Raw genomic sequence first — 26,269 nt, 5'->3', positions numbered from 1 at the left:
TGATACATTCATTACAGTAGAGTCGGCAGATACCCGGGTTGCCCTCCCGGTTAGACTCAATGAGATTACTTTCCAAATTGAAGGTGATGTACAGCGTCCAATCAAAGCAGTTTTCTGGAAAAATCTAACCTCATACAATATTTTTTTGGCGGCAGCAGATTGGCCTCCACCCTTGGTGTTAGCCGCTTCTCGAGGAGAGGACGTGATGCTTCCTATTTTTTCACTTTCCGTCCCTGAGGAACAAGCAAAGGCTTTCTCAGCTGATTGGGCTTTGGCCCTTGCCTCAGCAGTGTACCTTAATCCGGCAGGCTGGGATATGGTTTCACAAGCTCATGAGATACCTTTACGATCTATGCCGCAGCTTCAATGTCCAATCAGACGTGAAGCTAAAGCTCATGTTTGTGACATTCTAACACAGTTAGAGTATCCAGGGGTGATTGTATCATGTTACATCACGATGAAGAATTGTCTTTTTACTGTATCAAAGCCTGACGGTTCATATTGCATTGTATTGAATTAACGAAATTTGAATAGTCATTGCCGTACTTTTACTGTGCAGAACACACACAGCTCTGTGCTGGTAAACAATCTTGCTCATAAAAAATACAAAACTACACTGAACATTTCAGATAGTTTCTAGAGTCATAATCTTGCTCCTGAGTTCTGTGACTTGACCGCATTTACCGCCGTAGGAAATCAGAAAAATGTACGTGTTTGCCTATGGGGTATACAAACCGCCCGAGGCATTTGCAGCACATGTTGTGTCGTTGTTACACGACATTGATCCAGAGGCGTTCTCGTCTGTTGATGATATTTATCTAACGGACGATAAGCTTTAGCCGCATCTTGCCCGAGTCGACCTATCCATAGTCGGCAAACGTCAAAATGATGCGAAGTTAAATTTTGCAAAATCTCACATCGCTCCTTTTGCGGTGCTCTTTTTGGTCTATGAGCTCAATAATGAAGGTAAGGGTTTAGCCCCCTCACTTCCTAGAGAAATGTGCACAGTTGCAACCTCCTTCCACGCTGAAGAAACTTGAATCTTTGCTGGGATATTTGAATTTCTGGAGGACATACATTCCCGATTATGCCCAGCTATTCAAACCACTTTGTGTTGATACAACCAACATATTCTTCTGCCAGCTGACTTCCATAACATACCTCTATCCTACTTTCTTTGCAATCTGATATGCTTGCAACTAACTACTTGTTGCAGTGTGATAACACCACAAACCCGCTGATGCGTATAGTACCAGGGGCAGTGGGTTTCACTTACTTGATGTTTAATGAGGGAGACACAGTACCTATTACAAATAACATTTGTACACTGCAACTGAAATGTGTTTTTCGAATGTTGAAAAAATCTTGACAGCGGTACAGATAGCTGTTCTGAAAGAGCGCTCTCTGGCTCAAGGTGAACGCATTCTTATGGTCACGCCCTTCCTTGCTTTGGAGGCCGTGACTAAGGGAAGTGTGCCCAACTCCGAGGCACTACATCCCCGTTGGATACAGTGGGCTACTTTTTTGACATCATCCAATGTCACATTTATCTTTGACCCTGCCCTACAGACAAGAGGAGTTTTACAGTATGAACATGTTCACCCTCCTCCGTTGTCGTTGCTTCTTTTACGTGAGTACGAATGTATCATTTATATTGATGACTCTGCTTTACCGGCCACTGGCTCCAAACATGCTTATTCAGCGGCTTACGCAATTGTTGCTGGCTCCATTGTCAATGGGTAAGTCTTCCAAAGTGCATACTACAGCGCTTGGGGACTGTAAAGCACAATTGGCGGAGCTGCATGCTCCTGTTCTTGCTTTGGAGTTTGCTGGTCCTAATGTGAATACTCTTATTGTATGTGATTCTTACTACTGTGTCCAGTCTTTTAATGCCAACATATTCTTTTGGTCTCAAATTAACTATCAAGGCTCTAAAGGCAGCACAATTAAGCATAAAAAGCTTTGGGTTTGAGTGGCAGACCTTAAACAACGTCTGCCTCTCGCAAGTTATACATACTCTTGGCCATCATCGTGTGGGATCACATGCTCCTGGTACTTCTTTTGCTGATGAAGCGGCCAAATCTGCAGTAGCCACGTGTACTGTAGCAGCAGTTACAAGGTCAATGACTAAAATAGATAATGATATTCTGGGAGGGAACTGCTTATCCTCAGGGTTTCCCTTCTAAATACTCTTATTATATATCTCCCTAACAGCTAAGATTCCTTCTGTTGGGGTTCGGCTGATTCGCAACATGGACCGCAGAATTGCTTTCACAGACACCCCGACATGCACAGAAGCCACGACCTCGTCGCGGATTTGATCAGTCTCGATTCTACAGCAACGTTATTGTGGCATGGTTTGTACAAAACCAACCCGTAGTTATGTACTTTCTTGTGACATTTGTCAACAAATTCAACCCTCTACGGTCACAAGTCCACCTCAAACTCATCTATGTATTTCTAATCAACCGTTTGGCTGTGTATATCTTGATCACTGCTGTCCATTATCTTCTTATACTGCATATAAATTTATATTTGTTGCAATTCATTTGTGCACTAGATTTCTTTGTATTTGGCCACAATGCAGTTCTGACGCTCAAAATGTCATCTGGGATTTGCATGTCTTTGTCGGGATGTTTGCCTGTGGCACCTTCCATTCTAACCAAGGTCCAGCGTTCACCTCCAAGGCGTACAAGGACGCGATGAAGTCCATCTGGGTGCTGGTGCAGTTTTCTTCTCCACACGGGCCTAAGAGCCATTTAATTGTGGAGTGAATGAATCATGACTTAAAGCAATCCTTGACAGCTAGAGTCTTAGGTCCTGGCAGGCTTTGGCTGGCCCACTTGTATGATCAATATACACTCAATAATTTCCCTAGAAGATCGCTGGGTGGGCGGATCCCATATAAAATGCTCTTTGGCATTAAAAGGTTTGTGCCAGATCGATTGTCTAGACGTTGTGGCGGCTGCCACAACCTTTGACATAGATAATCACTCTACTCTGATACAGGATCTACAAAAGACCAGTGATAGCTATGCGACTGAACATTCATCCTCTTCCAATGATGCAGCACTGCTGATCCTGGTCGCTGCCTGGCTTCCTAAGATTGGAGATCTGGTTCGAGAAAAGCTAGAGAACAAAAAAGAATTTGGTTCCTCTTAGCGTGCCCCAGTTCCAGTACTTGGATTGAAGGGTAGTCGTACAGTAATTTTACCACCTTCACCTGGTCACAGAGACAAAAGATACATTTCACTGGACTATGTCAAGTTACGCCGTCTGGCCGATTCTGAATAGTGTAACACCTGCAGTTTCCTGCAATTCTATTTCTTTGAATCCGGTAATCTCAGCCTCTACAACTACAGCCCGTACCGGTGATGGTGAGACAGAAACTGCTGTTGACCTTTTTGCCTGTTCTGCCTCCATCCTCTTTTTCTGCAGCTGTCTAGTATACATATCCCACAGATGAATCCCAGAGGGCAGTGCCAAGCAATCCTTAACAACACCAGCCACCTTTAATATTGAGGGATGCAAGTGGTTATTTTGGGGACCATGCTAGCTTCTCTTATGACTCATCCTCCTCGTCTTCCCGTTTGGCAGTCCCATCGACTAAATTAAGTGGGTTTTTTTCTTGGTTCAAAAAGACTTACCTGGTACCGCCATGGACCTACGTTTGGTTGGTGCTTATCCTGATTTTCCTTTTCATGGCGATTGGATTTGTGACAGTGTTCTTCTTACTCATCAATGGTCATTATTTGCCAGAGGCACTCATGTAAACTTGGTTGATGGAATTCTGGCCCGTCACACATCTTCCCATATCATGAAACATGATCAGACACTAGTGAACATTTCAGCATTCCCGGTTGCAGATGGCATTGTTTGTGGAGTGGTGTGGCTCACTGGTTAGAGGCACCAGACCAGGAAGGAGAGGATGGCCCGGGACCAAGGTTCAATTCCCGACGCGGCAGGGTCGTGAACCAGGTTCAGCATACTCGATAATTCTCGCCTCTGTGCCTACTCTAACCAGGGATCACACTCGGCAACTCTGGGCATTAGCTTGTCTCATCTCCACAACGGCCCCCCACCAACGCCGGGGATGCCTGGTTTCACCTTGGAGATACCCAGGAGGAAACATCTCACAGGGAAAGCCAGGACGGGTTCCCCAGCAGTCTATAGCACCAGGACGCCTCCTGGTAGCAGTGCGCGTTACAAAACACACACATTTACATTTACATTTACATTGTTTGGGATAAAGTAGCTTGTGAAAATCATGGTCCGACTGAGGTGCTCAGGGTGCTATGTGTGTTTCGCGTCTCATTAGGAGATGTGGTAACATGGGGATATACATTCTGACGATTGGGATGTGCAAGCAGTACATGCATTGTTTTCCGAATTATAATATTATGCTGCTTTTAATGGGGAATTCTGCAAATTATGCTTATCTCTTCTGGTATCAACATTATGGGCATAATTTGTTGCATAAAACAAACACTTAAAGACCGTTTTTTAATTACACTCATTGGGAACATTGTCCTACTCCCATACAAGGGAGTTCGAAAACTCTTAGAGATAAGTTCACATATTTTACAGATTATGATATGTCTAATCCAGAATCCTATTTTTTTTAACTACAATTTTCATCTCAATCCAATTTTTTTTGGACCCACACTAAGATGATTTACTCCAACTCTTTTAGGACTAAATTGGTGTTAGACGGGAACCCGGAGGGTCTGCCGAGCAAGGGGGAGAGGCCTCCTGGCGAGGGCCCTCTCCTTGGATCGTACGGACAAGTAACCACCCCCCCACAGATGGACCCCACACAAAGATAGGTTCTGTACACTTTTATCGGTATTCTTAGGCAGGTTAAACGTGACGTTACAGTAGGATCAGGATACGATGATCCCTTCAATTCTAGTCTCTGGGGAAAGGGGGTAGCGGGACAGTCTCAGTACCGGTCCGGTACAGGGGTAGCTGGAGTATAGCTCTCAATCCTCAAGCTGGAGGGTTCGCAAGTAGGGGCCGCGGCAGCGCCAGCAGGCCTTCAAGGATGGTTGACGAAGAGGAGCCACGGCAGCGCCAGCAGGCCTACAAAGATAGTTCACGAGGATGGGCCGCGGCAGCGCCAGCAGGCCTTCAAAGATGGTTCACGAGGATGAGCCGCGGCAGCGCCAGCAGGCCTTCAAAGATGGTTCATGAGGATGAGCCGCGGCAGCGCCAGCAGGCCTTCAAAGATGGTTCCCGAGGATGAGCCGCGGTAGTGCCAACAGGCCTTCGAAGATGGTTCACGAAGAGGAGCCGCGGCAGCGCCAGCAGGCCTCCTAGGATGAGTTTGTCTCGGTGTCTCTCGACTCCAGGATACAACTGCCTTCCTGCTCTGGAGCTACCCCAGTTATAGGTCTGGCGCCCTTTGATGTCCGGACCCTCGCACTTGGAGGTCGGGGGTCCGGGATGAGGGAGTCCAGACACCCAGCAGGGGGGTGGAGCCAGCGCCCAGGGAGGCCGGGGGCGATCGAAACCGGGCGGAGGGGAGCCATCGACACTCCTTCTCCCATTGACTCGCCAAGTGGTCTCGTTACCCCCTGGGTGGATGGTGGTGCCTCGATGTCGGGGCCTGGCTGGGCCTGAGCCTGAGGCTGAGGTCGACACGAGGCCTGGTCGTGGAGGGTTCAAGATGGCGGCTGGGCCGGGGACGGTGGTTCGGGAAGGGACCCGGGCCAGCCGAGAATGTTGTGGTTACGAGCCTGGGTTCCGTCTGGGAAGAGCTGGGGGTTGACCCGGCGAGCTGCAGGTGTCGTTCTTGTCCGGGGAACAGGGGTAGTAGTAGTCCGAGACCCGCCATGCAGGGAGGGGTCGGGCCTGCCACGAGGCCTGTCCAAAAATTGGCCACGCAGTTTTATGATCACTGGAAAGACACCATTGAGTTAACATCGATTTGTGGTGCTAAACAATGGCAGGTTAATGTAACTGAAGCATTACATCGTGCCGCCCTGATCCTAACTCAAATTTTGGTTTTAAATGATACAGTGTACCAAACCACTTGTTTCGGCCTGACCACAGTAAAAAATTTAAACATCCCTTCCATTCCGTCCTTAGCGGAATACAACAATTGGCGTACTCAGACAAATTATACTATTGATGCCTTGCAGGCTTTGCTTCGAATTGAGATTTTCAATGTCTCTGAATTTGACTCATCCAGGTGGCTGGTGTGGCAAACAAATTCAGATGCATGCCAATTGTGTTTTTATACGTAACACCTGGTTTCACAGAGACTAGATTGGATCCTCGTTCTCTCCTTACACATTCAGTCACCATATACTCGTAAATTATGCCAACAATGTTTGGAACATTCTACCTTATCAGTAAAACGACACCTCATGCTCTTGTTGAACAACATCAATTTGGCTGCTTTTATATTAGGACCTAGGACATCTACATCTAGGAGATTTATTTATGCCGCTTACAATGAAATTTGGAAACTTTTGCAAATTGAGGCAGCTCTTCGTCTGTGCCAAATTGATCAAGACAATTAAGAGAAAGTTTTTGCAGTGGTCGACAATAACATCAATATACTTTCATCACTCATTATACATTCGATAATATTGTTTCTTCTTTTATCAATATTGTTCAGAGTGATGTATCTGTGTTGTACCATGGTCAAAATCACTTTCGATCAGTTATGCAGTTTTGCATGGATGCTACAGACCCTTAAAATGGGAAATGTCCCTTGGGATTATTTGAATGATTCTGCTTTGTTTTTACCATTTAATCTGACTGATAAACAGAGATTTATGTCCATGAAAGATGCTGCATACACACTGTTGCATATTGAACAAATGGAACCCTTGCCTTTTTCTGTAGCGGAAAAGGACTCCGCTGTTTGGTTAATTCATTGGGTTATATCGCTCCCAAGATTGCTCAGCCGAGAATGTTGTGGTTACGAGCCTGGGTTCCGTCTGGGAAGAGCTGGGGGTTGACCCGGCGAGCTGCAGGTGTCGTTCTTGTCCGGGGAACAGGGGTAGTAGTAGTCCGAGACCCGCCATGCGGGGAGGGGTCGGGCCTGCCACGAGGCCTGTCCAACAATTGGCCACGCAGTTTTATGATCACTGGAAAGACACCATTGAGTTAACATCAATTTGTGGTGCTAAACAATGGCAGGTTAATGTAACTGAAGCATTACATCGTGCCGCCCTGATCCTAACTCAAATTTTGGTTTTAAATGATACAGTGTACCAAACCACTTGTTTCGGCCTGACCACTGTAAAAAATTTTGACACATTTTTGCTGTTTTAATTTAAGTCATGCATGCAACATTTTTCTAATTGGCCATTTTGAACCCCTGGGTAGTGCATTTCTCCATGAATTATGGTCCCTACCTTTCACATTCAGATGTCAACGGGAGGATAAGGGAGTTTTCCTAACAGAGGGGGACTGCGATTCTACAGTAGGACATTCCCTGGTTTGTAAACACGTTAAGTTGCACGGCGCTTGTAATGTGTCAGCGCCTAATCTTGCATGTTTTTTTAAACGAACTCCAGTCCCGTCAATAATTCCCGCTTTTACCTTGCTTTCTAACGGCAGTTATCGCATTATGAACAACCAAGACGGCTGTGGTTTATTGGCAGGAATCCCGTATTCAGTAACGGTTTTACAGCTTGTTACTTGTAGCAATATTCTTTTTCCGCCCCCACATGGGAGTATAGATAGTTCCATTTGGCGTTCCATTCCGACTTTGAAAACAGATTTCAACAAATTGAGCAGGCTCAAAGCGCTATTCCATCAAGAAGTGGCTCTCACTTCGGCTCGACAGACCTTAGAGTTACAGGTGGGTAGAACATCTAGCGAGATTGTCACTTCTGAATACTTCACATATTCAATGCATCTGACACTAAAGGCCTTGCACATTTTTTTAAATAGGTGGGACCTGGCCTTGTGACTTCTTTTCAGATGATATTTGGAGTAATTCTGGCTTTTATTCATTCCATTTTTTCTAGCATCTTTGGCGTATTCCCTTTATTACTGTTGTTGGCTGGTGAAATCCTGCTTCTGTTCCTGCGGCGCAATGGCTGTTCATCTTGTGGTAATGCACAGACCAGGCCAATTGCAACTGTACCGTGATCTAATGCAACAGGTTTTTGGATGCTTGCCATTAGCAACGCTTGGCGTGAGTTATGGATTAACTTTTCGCTTTGCCTACTTTATTTGCCTACTGTCTGCAGTGCCCCTTCTATTGGGCTATAGATTTATGCTTCTCCAATATGTCATGTCCAGTCCCAGATTTTATCCAGTTAATGGGTTCCTAAGAGGCTCATGACCAAGCTTGTTCTAGGGATGGCCGTATGGTGCGTGCAGCGGCACTTGGAGTATTGGCTGAATGGGATATCTGTGCAGCTGCGCAGAATCTCCTACATCAGAGTTTCGTCGAATATCACACATGTTTCCCAATTAGGCTTTTGGAAGCATCAGACTACGAGGAGCACATTTTGTTCCTTCGACCTACTTGATTGGATGGCATCCTTTTTTCTACAAAAGATAGGGATGATCTGTTGGAGGAAATTGCATTCTTAAGTTCACTTACTTTGATAGATTTACCACCTCCTTCATAATAACTTTCCTCCAGAGGCAACACTTTTTCAATATTCACAAAGACTATATTGATTTTTTTCAATCTGTTTTTTTCAAACACTTTTAATTCTGCTTGACTTTTGAACTCTGTTTTTGTCCTTGTCTATGTCCTATGACCTTAGCAAGGGGAGGGTTTAAATGGCAATTAGGGTCATTGTTGACATTGCTAAGTTAGCATGAGCTTTGCTGCCATGATGTTTCGCATGTACTCATGACTTTATTTTTGCAAGACTCTATTTATGCCTTTCACATGGAAACTGTCTGCCTTACACATTCTCTGCTAAGTTCCTGGAGTTTAGTCTGAACACGATGTGAAATGTCCACAAACTATGCCCCATGTTATTATGATCTGGTCAGTCCTAGCACCTAGGCAAAGCATGGTACACACAGCTGCAATGCTGAATACTCGTGCTACGAAATTACAGGAATGCATGTTGTTTTAATACACACTTGGAGAGAGCCCTTTCCATGGAGAAGAGCTATGCTGTCTCTATGATATAAACCTTACATCCAGGCTTTAAGGTATCCGCTCTGCTATCAAAGCCCAGAGATCTTCCTTTATATAATAAACTTCTTCCAGTCGGTGGAGGGTGGTTAGGCCTTATAGTCCTTTTCCCAGTGTCTTTATATAATGACTTCCCCCTTTGTACTGTATGGAATTTTAACAATGCTAATTGTTTTTAAGTTTATGCATTTTGCTGCTGGTAGTGGATCGTATACTGTATTAAAGAGCACAATAGTTAAAATAAACATTTTACACTATTATAGTGACTCTGCCAATTCTTATTGTGGACAAGTACGAGTGAGCAAGCGAAAGGGTATGTCTTGCTACCCCGATTCCTGAGAGAGTTGGCAGTGTTGTGTTCTGGGTTGTCTAATCAGTTGAAGCTTCTTGATTTTTAAAGGAGAACAAATGAGACACTATAGCTAGTCGGTTTTTGGATCTTGGGCACTAAGGTGATAGATTGGTACACCCCTGTACACTGAGGTCCTGTTTTCCTGTGCATAGTTCTGTGTAGGTGCAGAATCCCTGCAACTTCATTCATCCATCAGCATCTTTCATTCTGACCTTCCTCTAGTATTCTCATGCACAGGAGGAGATGACTGTTAGATTAGTGCTGCTCTATCTGGGGAATCCTGACAGTTAATCAAACATTTTTACTTCAAGGTCCACCCCTTATCAAGCAGTGGTTCTACAGAGAAAGGGATTGGGGTTTCATTAACCCCTTCAGCGCTGCACGAATTTTCGCGCTGTGCTGAAGGTTCTAATGAGCCTATCGGCTTATGACGGAACGGTTCCCTCATGAGCACAGCTCAACCGACGCTCATGATGGAACCGTTCCGTCATGAGCATGGAAGGGGTTAAAACACATTTGTGGTATGATGAACCTGGAACCCCTCTCATGATGAGCGTGAGGGGGGTCCTTGTTCTGAAAATGAGTTACTGCTGGGGCCAACTGTACAATTGCTTCTATGAGAATACAGGTACATAAATGTAGGCTTTTGGCTTTTTTTGCTGTTTGGTCGACGGACGACTATCATGTGACACAGCTTATAAGACCAATGTGCTGTTTAGTTCAGAGAGCCATTGATGTTAATCCATGATGCATACTACTTATCACATTTAATTTTAGGCAAGCATATTTTGCTTTTTAGAATGTTCATGTAATTCAAGTGTTTGCAGTGGGGTCTTCTTTCAAAAATATTGTAATTTTTTTTTCGTAGAGTTTGTGAACTTGGTAAACCACAACTACATTGATGGCCAGATTCCCCTGGGACAAAAGATTGAAAATACTTCCTGTGTTGATGGAAACCTTCAGACAGATTCAGATACACATTCTTGCACATCTTTGAGTTCTAGGTATGATGATACGGAAGAAGATCTTTTGGACTCGGACTGGGAAACCAGACCTGTTGTGAAACTGGAAGATGACACTCAATATGAGAGGGAAGACTGGGATAAAGAGCTAAGTGATGCTTGTCCTTATGGTAGGAATTCAGATGTCTTTAATCGTTACTGTAATTTAAGCAGTGCCATGAGTGTTGGATGGGTCCTTCTGCATAATGTTTAAGTGGTAGTGCAGAGTAGTCCTTGTATCTTTAGAAGGCAGGGCTATGATTTAATTTTGGCTGTGTGGTTTCTCTAATAGTACCCTAAATGTGTGTATTTTGTGACGACTCTTGGGGTATTAAATTAATAAGCCCTTTGGCTTTCTGTAGGCCCAGATATAAGGAATAGAAGGGAACATCAACTTTTATGGATAACCTCTTTTTATTGTAATTTTAGTAACAATAGCTATCTATATTCACGGACTGCAGAAAGCAACACAACTGTAATACTCCAGCCCCCCACTCTTACCCTTGTTTAGGTCGCAACTAATAATGGTGTAGAGGACAGCATGGAGATGGGCAGGGTGATTTCCCATCACTGCTCTACGCCATGTCACTGAATGCAGGGGTCTACTAATAATTCTCCTTCAGGAGTCGCTATTCACTTTCTGCTTCCCTGAGAATGTAACCCTTGTTTTTGTGAAGAGTTCTCTATTTTACTCTTGCAACATTGAACTTTACTCCATACCCACGAAGTCTCGCAACCTATATAGCCAAAGTCTCTAATCGGACAACCTGGCCTTTCCACACAATGCTGATATCATGATTTCCTGATTTTCACAGGTCAGAAGTGTGGTGTGGTCAGCAATTATATATCCGTGCACACTGGTTAATACTTTGCTTTTATAGTTGTTTTCCCGGTGAGAAAGTAGAGCATGTGTATGTGCATTTGACAGCCCAGGACTTCGTAGGAGGTTAATCTAAGTATTTCATTGACGAAAATCCCATCTAGCTCTGCTTCCCAATGTGACTTTGGTTTTAGACAGTTCAACTATAGTTGTACTAACATGCCTTCTTCCTCATGTCTACATCAGCAAGGTCCTGATTTCTGCGAATCCCAAGCATGCATTTAACTGTGTTGTTATAGCAGTAGGTAGCAACATTCACCAATGCTTTCCTTGGTTGATGTGTCCATAGCTGTAGTGTAGTGCAGGCCTTGTGTTAAGTTTTCCTGTCCTCCTTTGTACATTTTATGCCTAGTTCATTCTTCTATCTTATCTGTCCCAATGTCTTCTCCCCTTCCCTCACCCCCATAAGGAATCTAAATCTCTAAAACAAGTTTTCTATCTCCGTCTTAAATAACAATCCATTTTTCAAATTGTCAGAGCTGGCTACCATATGGTTTTGTGAAATTATGTAGGACCCAATGCTTAATCTGGAAATAGTGGTAGCATTCTTCCTTTGCGAGTCCATTGCCTTTCTTGAATTGTTAAATGACTTAATGCCATCCCTGTCAAAATACTCATTTCTTTTACAACCCTTCGCTTTCCAAACGTCCAGTTATCCTGGTTTTACTGCTGGAGAAAATCAAGCTTGCCTAGCACTGGGGTGACTGCGGATAGAAATAAAGAAAGATATGACTCTGCCACCTTCTCTAATACAGAGTAGTGCATGTTACTGATGAGAAATATAGCCCTCATGGTGCTTTTTTCAGTGCCCTTCATGGACCCCTCAACTTGAGTATCTGCAAATATTTAGTATAGCCAGCCTTATTTTCTTTTCCTCCCCAACAAATATTTCGATAGAGATATGAAGATTCTTCAATATTGCACATGGAGCTGGCATTGGGAGTTTTTTAAAGGTGTAAACAATTTTGGTATTAATGACATCTTGAACCTCCTACTACATAAGGGTAAATTGAGGGGGTTTACCCTGGTCTTGCCCCTCTATGGGTATGCATTGGTAATGACAAGCTCTCATTCACCCCAACTAAGGCTGTAGGTTTTACTTACCCACTAAGCTGCAGAACTTGGGGCCAAAAGCAAACATCTCTAGTGTTTTACTCCAGAATCTCCAATTTATGCAATCAAATGCATTCTTTGTCCAGAGATAACGTCAGAGCATTCTTTCGTGATCTCTCCATATTATCTGTGGTATTTTTGACTTGCCTAGTGTTGCCCCCCACTGTTCATCCTGGGACTAAACATGGAATGTTCCAGGCCTTTGAAGCCAGGAGACAGTGCCCTTAATATTTCTACCAGGATGCCTATCATTGACTTTGCATCTACGTTGAGTAGGGATATAAGCTGATATGATGTGCACAAGGAATAGTCCTTGCCTTCGGAATGACTGATATGAAGAGGTCTAACATGGATAGCGTCATGGAGCCCGAATTTGGAAATTAGTTATACAAACTAGTCTGTGACAAAATATTGTGTAAAATGAGGCGTGAAGTCATGTTGTGTGGTGCTTTGTTTAGTTTGAGGTTAACTGTGATTGAGATCATCTCTACTAGCTGGAGGGGCTGCTCTCGAGCAGACCACGACTCGGACAACTACCTAGCAGGTAAAGAACTACAAAAAAAACGTATTATCTGAAGTTGCAAGATTACATCCGCTTTGTATAATTCAACATAGTAGTCCCAAAACACATTTTCTATGTCATGAGCCTGGCTGAGGCAGATGTCAAGGTACCCCCTAACCACAACCTTAGGTTTGGTCCATAAGGTATGTTCGCCCACCTATCCTCTACCATTCTTCTTCAGATACTGATAAATACTGTCCTGAATATCCTCTTTGGTGCTTCTGTTCTGTAACTGCTCTCCTTCACCAAAGGCATTCTCTCAGCAGGTTCATAGATCTGTTTAGGAATGATCTGAGAGCGCTGAGTGACCTTTCTGAGAATATAGGACTCTTGGAAAAATTAGTTGTATTACTAATAACTGGTCCAGCCTTACGTATGTGCAGTGCTAGGTAAAGTAGAATGTATATTCTGTTGTGTGGGGTTTTTACGCCTGGGCGCCGAAGCTACAAATTTTTGTTTTTACTGACCAGGCTGTTGTCTGACCACTCTGTGTGCCAACTTGTCTTTAATATTTTCCATAACAGCATTAAGGTTGCCACCAATAAAAACCTTTCTACCAGTCATTTGTAGTTATTTTCTTTAGGCATTTCATCTATCCTGTGTTAGGGCCAAGCTGTAGTCACCATGACCGATTCGAACAGCTAATGTTCTCTCGGATTCTTCTGCTACTACTTTCTGGACAACGTCTGTGCAAGCCTTAGGAAACCTACAGCTTTGGCAACCTTTCCATCTCAACCAGTACCAGTCGTTCGTTTTTTTTTTTAAAACCTCTATTTGCAATCAAAGTAGTACAAGCGCCGGCCTACAACCACAGGGGCTGGCCGCAAAGTGGCAAAGCAATTCAAAGTACATGCATTTGTAAATAATCCTGGCGATCTCTACGAAGAGTTTGCAGCGGACGAGTAAATGCATCACCAATATAATAAACATATTAAAGGTTTCATTTTTTTTTTGAAGAGTCAGTAGTGGCATTACTGTGAAAGGCGTCACACCATACTTGAACGCAGTAAGAGACGAGGGGGTGTACTACGCACTGCAGTCAGAAAACAGGGAACAAACCAATACAGTCTTGAGCCCGCAACAGACTGGGAGTAAAAAATATATTTACTAGCAAGCGATCACCCTCCCGGACATCCACCCTCAAGAAACAATGAAATAGGGGCTGGTGTAGACGCCCCACGAATCAAGGAATGGCAGAAGGAGAAACAGCCAACCCACTGGGAAGAAGAAAGAAAAGAAAAGGACCATAGAACAAAACAAACTAAAATAACAAAACCCCCCCTAACACCAGCCACCCTGCACCCCTGTAATGGCTACGGCCTACCCCACTAACAGCGTGCCTGTCGCCCCGGAACTACCCTAAAGGAAGGAAAGAAAAGCGGAGGAGGGGAAGAACATATACACTCCCGGTCTCCCTTGCCCTCCGCCAGTGGCGACCCCCCCAGGACATCCCAACCACTGCACGAAGCAAGTATTACACCCCAGCCTGGGGGGGACAGTAACAAAACCACCCGACCCCCGTTGCAATATGAGGTACGATCCCGACTTAGAGCACAAGACGCAGCAAACCCCAGAAGCCAAAATCAACCCTGCCCAGTACGTTCTTTACAATAGTCCTTGCCGCCCGATCCAGAGTCTACATAAGGAAATCAAAGCGTTCAATACAGTACTAGACAATGGGGTCAGATCGAAAGTAGGACAGAACCAAATTCAACCCTGACCAGTACGTGTTTGTCCAAGAGTCCTTGCCGCCCAGTCCAGAGTCTTCATGAGGAGATCGAAGCATTCAACACAGTACAAGACAATGGAATCAAATCGAAAACAGGATACAAAATGGCGGCATCCACAATTCCGTCTGGGAAGGATGAGGAAAAACGGCGAGCTTCTCCGACAGTCACTGAAGAGCTGGTCGTGGCGATCAACACTTTTAGCACCGATGTTTCGTCGAACAAGGATTGAGAAGGGAAGGCCAGCAATGATCTCAAGTGCGCCATCCACCAAGCCAGGATCATCCAAGTGGGCTAAAGCAGGCTTCCGCTCAGGGCTTTCGGAACGACAGATAAATGACTCCACAGGAACAACAGGTTGCTGATAGCATGTCGGGGCATCGTGCACCGGTCCTGAAAAAGTCTTGGTCAGCGGTACAGACATCCGAACGTAAATGTCGGCAATGTGAGAGCGGAGCGCCCCAATGGCGGCCATTACGGACCTCAGCGTTATTGTGTCATCCGCCTCCTCCATCTCCTCTCCCATAGAGACGAAGCAGGACACAATCACCGAACACAAACTCCGAGGCACTAGGCACGCACAAAGCCAATGATAGCAGCGGGCGCTCGCCAAACAGACAGAATCGACACCTTTGCCGCCCGCGGGGCCAAGCCAGTCGACCCCGGCCCAGATAGGTCTCCGGGAGTCGGACCCCCGGTCACGGCTCTCGTTCTTCAATTATTGCACTGTACCATATCCGCCGCTCAAATCGGTCACTGAGATGCCATTCGAAATTCCAAGAATGGTCCAAGTCCGGGAGACCGGATGCAGCCCCGACCCCACAGCCGATGTTTAATTCCAACCCGGCTGGGCTAGAAATCGAGGTCCCGGCTTCAGCCCTGGAGTAGGCCAAGAATAGTTCTCGATATAACTTCGCCACCTGGTAAGCTGGGAAGACCGGGATTACACTGCAAGAGTCAGGAGAACTTCATGCATACGGGGGTCCGGTGAGAGGAAAGGATAATCGGCAGGATATACGAGCCGCCGGCGGAGGTTGGCGGAGCCGGGAGCTTATGCGGCCATCTTGGTTCGCGGCGTAGCTCCTCCTCCAGTACCAGTCGTTCTTGAGTAGGCAAGGGAGCATAGTAAGAATCCACAATCTTTTTTGGTGGGCATGTTAAAGCTGTTTGCAATAAAACTGACAGTTTTGACCCTTGTGTTGTATCGGTTGGTTGAGAGTATAGTCTTTCTTGTATTTTGTTTCCACCCAGTATTCCCTGTTCCTCCCTGACAATGCTGATCTCTTCTTCAAACTGCTCCCTGTGCTGGCAGATCAACCTCTGACTTCCCAATTTACAATAACAATGAACCAGTATTTAACCACACTCAACTTAGTTTAATTTCTTCTCACCCTCTTTATGCACCCCTTCTAAAACATTAAACCTTTTGAACCATGACTAGCAGTCAAACAAACACTTATAGTTCATATCCTCACCTCTTCTTGACAGTGTCTAAATCAGATTATCAAGTCTTTCCCAACACCTTTGCCCACGCATCCCTTCAGGTATTCCCCATGAACTAATGCCTATCCATACTAACTCCTTCCTATCTCACCCTCTGCATCTAATCAAGTTCGAGGACACCCTCTGTTAACTCCAGCTTCTTTATAGGTGGTCATTTTCCTCTAAGTCTCTCGGAGTACCTTCTTTTCTTGTTTCCTGATTGCTGCTGTATGTCTCAGATCCCTGTGTCTGACTGTGAGTTTAATCTGGTTCTCAGACCTTGAGACCCCTACAGCACCCTGCAGCTAGTGCACCTGTTCTCCCGTTAGACTCTCTTCCTTCAACCCATGATACACTTCAGTTCTGCGAAGTAGATGTTGCTGTATTTGTTCATTCCCTTTAAGATGAAATGAATGACCCCATTTGTATGCCATCTCTCTGGATCAGTGAAAGCATGCTTGTGAGCAGAAGGCAAGTTTTTCTGATATATCACCACTCAGAGTTGTTGAAACATTAACACCCTGTTGCCCTTGAAAAAGACATTACCTTGTTAATGTGCAGCACCAATTGTCTTCTCATTCAGCCTAAGTTATGCACACATTTCTCACTTGTGTGGCTATTACTGATGCGTGATGTGTGCTATATACCTTTGTGCTCTTCTTCAGGAAGCAGTTGGTGGAGAAGCTAATGCACATATTACTCAATGTCCTTCTCCCTCTGCTCCCCAGGGCACTCTTCTAATCTGCCCATGATTGTGTCTAGATCGATTTTTTTTCCTATGTACCTTCAAAGCCACATTTTGTTCTTTGACGACTATCAGCTCTTGTTTCAGGAATTTCTGCTTGCCCACCCATGACCACAAGTGTTTTCCAGTGTTGTCACCTGGCGTCACAGGGCAGCCAGGGCACACTTTTGACCTCTTGTTTGTTTTTGGTGAGATCTTCTCTAAGGGAGGAGAAGTCCTCACTAACTGCCCTGTCCTACCTGAATCAGGTACTCTTTTTAAATGATCTTGTTAGCAGTACTTCATCATCTATCTTGATCGGTATGGAGGGGATCCAACTATTGGGCATTTGAGTGCGTGGCTTTTTGCACATTTTCTTCATCTGTTAAATTGTTTTTTGTTGCAATTAACACCCTTAGTGTGACATGTATGAACAGACTTGGATCCTTTGCCCACTGTGTCATAGAACTCAAGCAACATCATACAGGTGAGGCCCAAATAGGCAACAACCAGTCTGGGTTTGCTTGTGAACCCTTCTGGAGGGAGTCCTGCCTATCATTACAGGCTGAAGCCTTCTCTTGCGGGTAAAGTTCAGTTCTGATTTGTATAAGGCTGGACTATGTCTAGAGTGGCATGGTGGTCCAAAAATGATGGAATTGATGTGTGGCCTGCATGGAGCAAATTGAACGTGTATGAGTTAACCAGAGTAATGGAGGTCTATAGGTTCCATTTTGGAAGCCTCTGGCCTGTTCATGTGCACAAGATGGTGGTGAGTTTTTCCCCATCCAGTGGCAGCTGGTAGGAGGAAACAGTCACTAGCATAGTGGAAGAGGAGTCCAGGCTTTCTTTAGAAATTCAATTAGATCTTTTTGCTGCATGGAGTACTGATAGTCTTCCTCACCACTGCCATTGGGTATAGGTGGGAGTGAAAGATGGGACTGCAGAGTCTGTTTACAGTGCTGTTCATAGTAAATGTACAGTATTTGTATAGCGCAAACTGAGGGTGTCAAGGCGCTGGGGGCCGTTGGGAAGATTAAGTAAACTGTTGCCCAGAGTCACATGGTGCTGGGCTGATCTGCCACCGGCACCGGGTTTGGAACCATGAGCCCCCGGGTTTTGGAGTCAGTTGCCCTGGCCGCTGCGCCACACCTTTTCCCTAATACTGTGAAGGGTCCTTTAGTTGAGGCCAGCCTTTCGTATCTCTTCCTGTGCGCTAGTAAGTGTGGCTATAGATAATTAGATGCAAAATGCTCACACATCTTTATTCCTCTGTTGCGTGAGCTCTTACCTGTAGGTTAAATCTCCTGCATTAAAAATCACTCTACACAAACCTCAGTCTGGAAGAAAGCATTGAAAAGAACAACCCAAACATGTTCCGAAAGTGCAGTTAGAGCATACTTTTGCCCTCTCTGCTGTACCTTATAAAAGTCGGCTGCCAGCCTGCTTACAAGAGATAAAAGGACAACACCTGGATTCGGACCTAAAAAAAGAGCTGCCTCCCTTCTGAAGCACCTGAAAATCTTTCTTCCTGAGAAGAGGGAAGGAATGAGCCAATTCCGCAAGATGAGCTGACTACCCGGGTGAACCGGAACAGCTGACCCTAGAGCTGAAGTCCTGACAGAGAGCCATGAGAGTCTCTGGAGTACTGAAGTGCTTCCGGTTAGGAGCATTGTCTCTCTCACCAAAGTGACTAGCCGTGGCAGTTCTGAAGTATGCCTGAGTGGACTGAGACTCTGAACAGGGCTCGCCCCAACATTTTGTGTTAAAAGCTGCACAACCACCACCTGAGAAAAGTCTGCAGTGGCCCTTTGACTTCTAGTCCCACCGACTCAACCTGTGCCCAAAAGAGTGCCTGCGAAGTATCGTAGACCTCCAGTGACTTGGGATCCTGTTGCGAGCCATCTATGTTGCCCACAGACTGGAGACATTAGTGTCGCGCACCTGTAGCTGGTTCGTCTTCCTCTCAGAGGGGAGTGGAGGTAACTGATGCATGCTGTGGTCCTGACAGTTGCCGGCAAGAACGACTTGCATTTATGAAGGCTTGACTGATTTACAGTTTAGCAGGGAGGGTACTCCAATGCTGTTAGCGACGGAGTACCCTCTCTGCTAAATTCTCAGTCCACCTGCCCGATTTATGAAGTGGGCTGACTGCCAGGTTTGCTTTAAGTAAATAGGGTAAAATTGACTCCATCTGTGAAACCCTTCCTAAAAAAGCCAGAGTTAGTCGGGGCTGTTGGAGGTAAGCCATCTTGACCATCCACCAGATATAAAATGGGTGGTCTGATGGCTTTTTATTTTTACTATACTGTCCCTCACTTTCAAGTGTTTGTTGGTAGTGAGGTATACTAAATAAAAAAAAGAAAAATGATCACCATTCCATGGGATAAAGCTTGCATGGTGTGGGAGTCATTGGTTTTTTATTTTTCAAAAACAAATTCACACTTTAAATTCGTTTTGGGGGAAAATAAAAACTTTTGAAAAGTTTGATGGCAGACTGTTTAACGCAGTTGTCTGTCAGATTTTTCCTACATTGACTGAAACCGCCATGACCATATATAGAGAAGTCCATGTAAAGGCTGGATGATGGACTTTAGGTCCTCCACCACCCTTTTGTGTTTTTACTCCATCCGCAAAACCCTAAATGAGGCCCACAGGTCGTAGAACTAAGTGTGCAAACTCTGCATGAGAAGGGCAGCACTGCACCTTTACATGAAATGCACTACATATATTTTACCTTGGGATAAACGAAGATCGGGGGGAGGCACAAAGGAACGCAAACAGTGGCCTCGCCCCATTGGTTATTCTTTTCTTTTTTATAAGCTGTTTTTATTGATATTTTTTCAAAAGAGTACAGCAGCCACAGCATGAATAATTTAAAGCATGTTGTTAGCAATTAGAGACATGCATATCATATGTAGACTGGTGGTGACTGAATAAAAGGGGGATATTAAATAAAGACAACATTAAACAACATTGTATGTACATACAACAATAAATCTTGACAGCTGGATGTAATACATATGGCTAACTGTCACAGTAGTTATATCTTGCCATAGGGGACACATCAGTCAGTGAGTTCAGAGTAGAGCTGCAAATACAGGGAAGGGGCTGCCAAATGTTTTTAGGGTGGGGGGCAACAGGGAAGCAGAAATATCACTGGTGGTGTCGCAGTACATCTGGTCCCTCAGCCAGGCTTTCACCAACGGGGTTGCAGTATCGCCCCAATGCAAAGATACTTGTCTCTTGGACAGTAACAGTGCAAATGCTGTAAAGCGTCTAATCCCAACCCGCCAGTGGGAGAACATATCCCAGCAGGGCCAACAGCGGCAGAGTAACAAGCTCCGATTCAACCATAAGTTCAGGATGTCCAAACATCGCCTCCCAAAATGGCAGCACACCTGGGCAATTCCATGCCAAATGGGTAAAATTAGCATGGGCTGCTGCACATCACTGACAAGTTTCCGGCTTACTGCGGTCCATCTTTGCGAGCAGCACAGGGGTGATGTATACTCTTTGTATGTTTTTCAAATGTAAGAGCTTATGTTTGTAATTATTGGATATATAGCGCGTTTGCTCGCAGTAATAGTTCCACCTTTTATCAGTCAAAGGGTGCGCCAGATCTCCCTCCCAAGCCACCCGCACCCCCCGCCATCCACCACTGGACATAGTGTTTGTGCAAGATGATGCAGTCGGGAGGGTAGGCAGACAAAATATAGATTTTTAAATATCGACATACAATAATGTCGATGTATCGAAGGGACAAAATATAGAAGGTAAGTAATATCGATGTTAGTAATATCGATGTTGGTAATATCGATTTTTATATGATGTTTATGTACATTATCTATTATGTATTTAATTTTTATTTATGTAATTTTAAGTACATTTTGTATTTTAGTACCGTAGCGGGTTGTGGGTTTATAGGGGAATAGGGTGGGAAGTAATTTAATTATACTAAATTAATTATACATTTTTAGCAATTATAAATTAATTTTAATTAATTTGTATTAATTGGTAATTAACTTGGTATAATTGATTGATAATTATGTTCTGTAGTGGGTTATAGGTTTATAGGGGAATAGGGTGGGAAGTAATTTAAATGTAATTAAGTAATTTATTTTAATTGTTTTGTTAATTATATTATGAATTAATTATTAATTGGTAATTATTATTAATTGGTATTCTTAATTTATTTTTTACTTAAATATTGATAGCTAATCATGTTTTTAATAATTATGTATTGGTATTTGTAAATAGTTTATATTTATTTCATAATTCCTTTTTTATTATTTTAAAATATTAATTTATTTATAAGTATGTTATTTTTAACTTCTACGCTATCCAACACTTTCACTACTGTTGCCCTCTCAGGAGTCGGAATAGTAATTTTTACCCCTACGCTATCCAACACTTTCCCTACTGTTGCACTCTCTGGAGTGAGAATAGTAATTTTTACCCTGACGCTATCCAACACTTTCCCTACTGTTGCACTCTCTAGAGTTGGAATAGTACTTTCTACCCCTACGCTATCCAACGCTTCCCCTACTGGTGCCCTCACTGGAGTGGGAATAGTAATTTGTACACTCCCACTATCCAACGTCTTCCCTACTGTTGCACTCTCTGGAGTGGGAATAATAATTTCTACCCCTACGCTATCCAATGCTTTTCCTACTGTTGCACTCTCTGGAGTGGGAATAGTAATTTTTACCCTCCCGCTATCCAACGTTTTCCTTACTGTTGCACTCTCTGGAGTGGGAATAGTAATTTTTAACCTCCCGCTATCCAACACTTTCCCTACTGTTGCACTCATTGGAGTTGGAATAGTAATTTTTACCCCTACGCTATCCAGCACTTTCCCTACTGTTGCACTCTCTGGAATGGGAATAGTCATTTTTACCCCTACGCTATCCAACATTTACTTACTTTTTAAAATTTGTTTTACATTTTTATGAATTTTTATTTATAATTTTTTATGTGTATAAATGTATTTGTAATTTATATTTTTATTTATTAATAAGTTATTAAAATATTTTTAAGTTATTATTAAGGAATTATATGTAATGTATTATATATATATTTAATTTTTTAATTAAATTATGTATATTATTTATTAATTTTAAATATAACATATTTTAACTAGGTTTATTACATTTATAAGTATTTTATTTATATTACTTTTTTTAATTAGAAAACGATATTTGTTAATAACGATCTTTTTGACATCAATGTATTTTTTTCGATATTTTTGTACTTACCTTGTTAGAGATAGCATGTCGATATTTTTGTTGTGATATTTTTGTAGGTAGATATTTTAGTAATTGATATTTTGTCAGAGATTTAATCGGGAGACAAGGTTTGTGCTGTCAGGTGATGTGACTATTGTGGTGAGCTGCAGGAACTCGGAGGTTGAACAGCCAAAGTGCGGATCGCAGCTCGCGTCCTGTGCACCAGGAAGCGATCCAGTACGGATATGTCACATACCTCTGTCAGAACCTCCACCGAGCTCATTTGTCCGCCCCTGAATATGTCATCTATGGTCTGGAGCAGACAGCTGGAGAGCGCTTGTTTTGTTAAAGTTTCAGTGGTAGGGGATATCCACGGATTATCCTCCAGTAACAAGTGTGAAAAATGCAAGTGGTTAGACTTCAAATATTTGTGAAGGCGTCCGCAGGCCCAGCATGTTGTCTGCAAGGTATGGATCTCAGTCTGGGTCCTCGCAAACCCACAGTGGAAAATAGCGGACAGAGGATAAGGACGGGCCTGTGTGTGCTCAGGCCTCAGAAATTGCAGCCGTGCATCCGGATAGTACCAAAAATAAGCGTAGTGTGTTTGCGCTCCCAAATAGTATAAATAAAAGTCTGGTTCACAGAAAACCCCACGTGCAAAGGGCTGCGTAAGTGTCTGCCATCCGACTTGTGCCCGACCACCCGCCTAGACCAGCCACGTTAGCATGCCCCGAAGAGTGTTAAAAAAGGTGACCATATGTGGGACTGGAATGTTTAAGAACAGATATAAAAATCGGGGCAGAACCACCATCTTAATGATTGCAATTTGACCAGCACCTGATAGAGTAAGTGCAATCCAGCAATCTATCTAGCTCGCAAGATGGTCTAAGCTGTAACCATTAAGACGGATGACCTCCGAGGCTGTGACGTGCAAAAACACTCCGAGATATCGGGGGGGGGGAATCCTCGGACCAGCGTACGGGGAAGTCCAGCGCAAGTAGGAGGGTTGCGTCTGTTAAGGGGAAGACCTCTGACTTGGTACAATTGATTACTAGTCCGGAAAATACACCAAACAGCCTCTTGTATAAACGGGGAGAGATTAGAAGCCGGTTCCCAGACGAATCGAAGAATATCATCTGCGTATAAGGAGGCCAGTAGAAGGCCCCGGTGGAATCCGATCCCCTGATGAAGATGCCGCTCCAGAAGATGTTGCACCAAAAGGTCCATCCTTATATTGAATGGCAGGGTTGAAAGTGGGCACCCCTGCCTTGTGCCGCATGATAGCAATAATTTCACTGAGAACACCCCATTTATGTTTAGCTGGGAAACATGATTAGTATAGAGAAGACGTACAAAGGGTTTGCAGGAAGCCAAGTTTGAGCGCTGCCTGAAGGAATTCCCACTCCAGGGAGTTGAACGCATTCTCGCCGTCTAGCAGTATTGACACGGCCGGGAGAGAAGGATTAATCTGATTAATAACTGCCAATAGCGTGCGCAGATTCACCGAAGTTCAGAGATTTGGAACAAACCCAAATTGAAGGGGGAGATGATCCGGCCAATAATGAGCAATGAGCAATATCCTCGGTTGCGAGGACTTTAGCCAATTTTTTATAATCTTGATTTAAAAGAGAAAAGGGCCTATATGAGGCACAGCTATTGGGCGGTCTGCCCGGTTTGAGCAGCAGTGTTACAATTTCCTCTCTCATGGTAAGGGGCAGTACACCCGAATCCAGCACCTCTGCATATACTTCCTGTAGATTTGGGACTAGCGACGTTTTGTAGGACATGCCAGTGAGGCCGTCCGTGCCAGGCGCACAGTAGCCATCTAGGACGTATGTTGCTTCTACAGTCTCATCGGCACCGATAGGAGAGGCCAAGAACTGTTGTTGGCCCCTCTCGATTCATACCATCGCTATTTCATTCGACTAATCAAAAAGGGTGGTGCCAGTCGGGGTGAGCATGTAGTGTATAGCCGAGTGTAGTAGGTCAAAAAGGTCGAAAGAATATCCACACCTTGTGTGACCTGTGCACCGTCCGCTATTTGAAGTTGGGTGATATACGTGTTGTGCTACCTAGGAGTAGTCGGGCCAAGGTACGTCCCGGTCTCTCGTCCTCCCCGTGTATGCGGGCACGTGCATATTTCCCCAGGTATGCAGTCTTGCGCAAGTTCCTGAAAGTTGCTCAGCAGCTTTGCACGCTAATGCAACGTAGAGGAGGTTTCCCCCGCCAGCACCTGGACATCCACATCTCACAATGCCCACTTAGTTGTGTCTAGGTTTCGGCGAATCGTACGTAAGACGCCAGCCTGCTTAGCTATGCAAAAACCCCTAATCTAGACTTTGAAAGCCTCTCATAAGGTGGCATAATGGGAGACAGAACCAGTATTTGTCTGGAAATAATCTACGATTGCCTCCTGCATTTCGCTTTTAAAGACTGTATCCAGTAGCGCTTTAGTGGGGATGCGGCAAGATCTGGAGGGATGGGCAATATTAGGGAGGGTTCATGCCAGCAGCACTGGTGAGTGGTCTGACAAGTTTTGGGGAAAGTGGTCCACTTCTTGTAGTGTAACTAAGAGGTCAGGGTTGTGTGCCATCTGTCTATGCGGGGCCAAGTGCTGTGAGGGGCAGAATAGAAAAAACTACCCCTGTCCATTGGCTGCCAGTGTCGCCCTTCATTGATCATTAAGTGTGTGTGCAATAGAGACCCCAGTTCTGCTGTGGAGGCAGGCTTTGTGATGTGGCCCACCCCTGAGGTGTTAACATCAGGCTGTAGCAAGAGTTTAAAATCTCCCCACCTTCCCCCGAATATGAGAGTCAATTGGCGCACCAGTGATGTGTGGAGATCCCGATGAAGAAACCCCGGGCATCAACATTTGGAGCATAGACATTAATGAGTATTCGTATTGGTTCAAAGCTCCACGCCACCAGCAAATACCGTCCTTCGGGATCACCTATCACCATCTGGGGTGCAAAGGGGAGTGCTTTATGAATTAATATACATACTCCCTTGGAATAGGTGCTATAGCTAGCGAAGAACCTGTTACTACTCCAACTAACAGCGAAGCGGTTATCCGACTTGGGGGCATAGTGGGTCTCCTGCAGTAGGGCGAAATCGATTTTGTGCCTTGCCAAATAGGCCAACATTTAGCGTCCCTTGATGGGATTCGATAGGCCTCTTACGTTCCATGTCATGCATCGGAGATCAAGTGCCCCAACCTCCCTCCCGCACCCCCTCCAGTGGTCGCAGTAGCATGTGGCCCAGTGTATCTTTCTGTGCAGCTCGCCAGTGTGTAAAATAATGTCCTGCAAAATACAAACTAGGGCAAACTTAAACAACCCATGTACCCATCCCCCCCCCATCCCCACCCCCCGGCCCACATCGGATAACCACCCAATCTGTATCCAGTGAATCCCAATACAAACGAGAAAAAAGAAGAATTAAGATTTCACAAGGTTGGAGATCTCCTAGGGGGGCAGCAACGCCCCAAGCAGGCCCCTTAAGATGATACCAGTAGAACATACTTTTGTGTGTAACTGCAGATCAATAGGACTGAGACCGCCATTACTTCACCATGAACCGGAGAGGAAAAAAAACGAAAAAAAATATGACGAAAGAGTTCTTATCACCATATCCAGACCAAGCTCATACATATAGCTTTGATTGATAACAAGTTAGCCCTTAAAGGCTATGATTACTAGAAAAATATAATGGATTTGAAATCAATTTGGGGAATTAAATCTTGGCAGTTTAAGATAATGGAAACCTTATTTCGATCCTGCCTAATTATCACACAAATTATTTTCTAGATTGACATCCGTGTCTGGGATTGGCAAACATCAAAGGAATGAATGCACCAACAATTTATTCCATTGACCGCTTTGACAATTGTCAAAGTTTGACAAACTACAACCAAGAACAACTCAATAGCATGGTGCCGAATGGTACATTCAATTCCACACATTCAGGCCTTAAAGGGTGGTTACTGTGGCCAGAAGACGCAAATGGTTGCCATGCTTATTTTTTCAGTTCCACACATGGGTTCTAATCAAGCAGAACTGATCCTCTCAGTCACAACGTTC

General features: G+C 44.3%; 1 protein-coding gene across 1 annotated transcript in view; it reads left to right on the top strand.

Annotated features, from left to right (window-relative positions):
• LOC147702234 (uncharacterized) overlaps positions 1-26,269 on the top strand; it is a 109,192-nt gene that overhangs the window by 66,817 nt on the left and 16,106 nt on the right. The window contains exons 3-4 of the mRNA XM_086929408.1: positions 10,345-10,608; positions 16,646-16,712. Coding sequence (XP_086785534.1) covers positions 10,345-10,608; positions 16,646-16,712 — 331 coding nt within the window. The remainder of the gene's footprint in view (positions 1-10,344; positions 10,609-16,645; positions 16,713-26,269) is intronic.

Source organism: Lissotriton vulgaris, chromosome 7 (genome assembly GCF_964263255.1).
Source record: "Lissotriton vulgaris chromosome 7, aLisVul1.2, whole genome shotgun sequence".
Classification (NCBI taxonomy): Eukaryota; Metazoa; Chordata; class Amphibia; order Caudata; family Salamandridae; genus Lissotriton; species Lissotriton vulgaris.
Note: the sequence above shows the minus strand (reverse complement) of the source record. Positions and strands in the feature narration are given on the sequence as shown.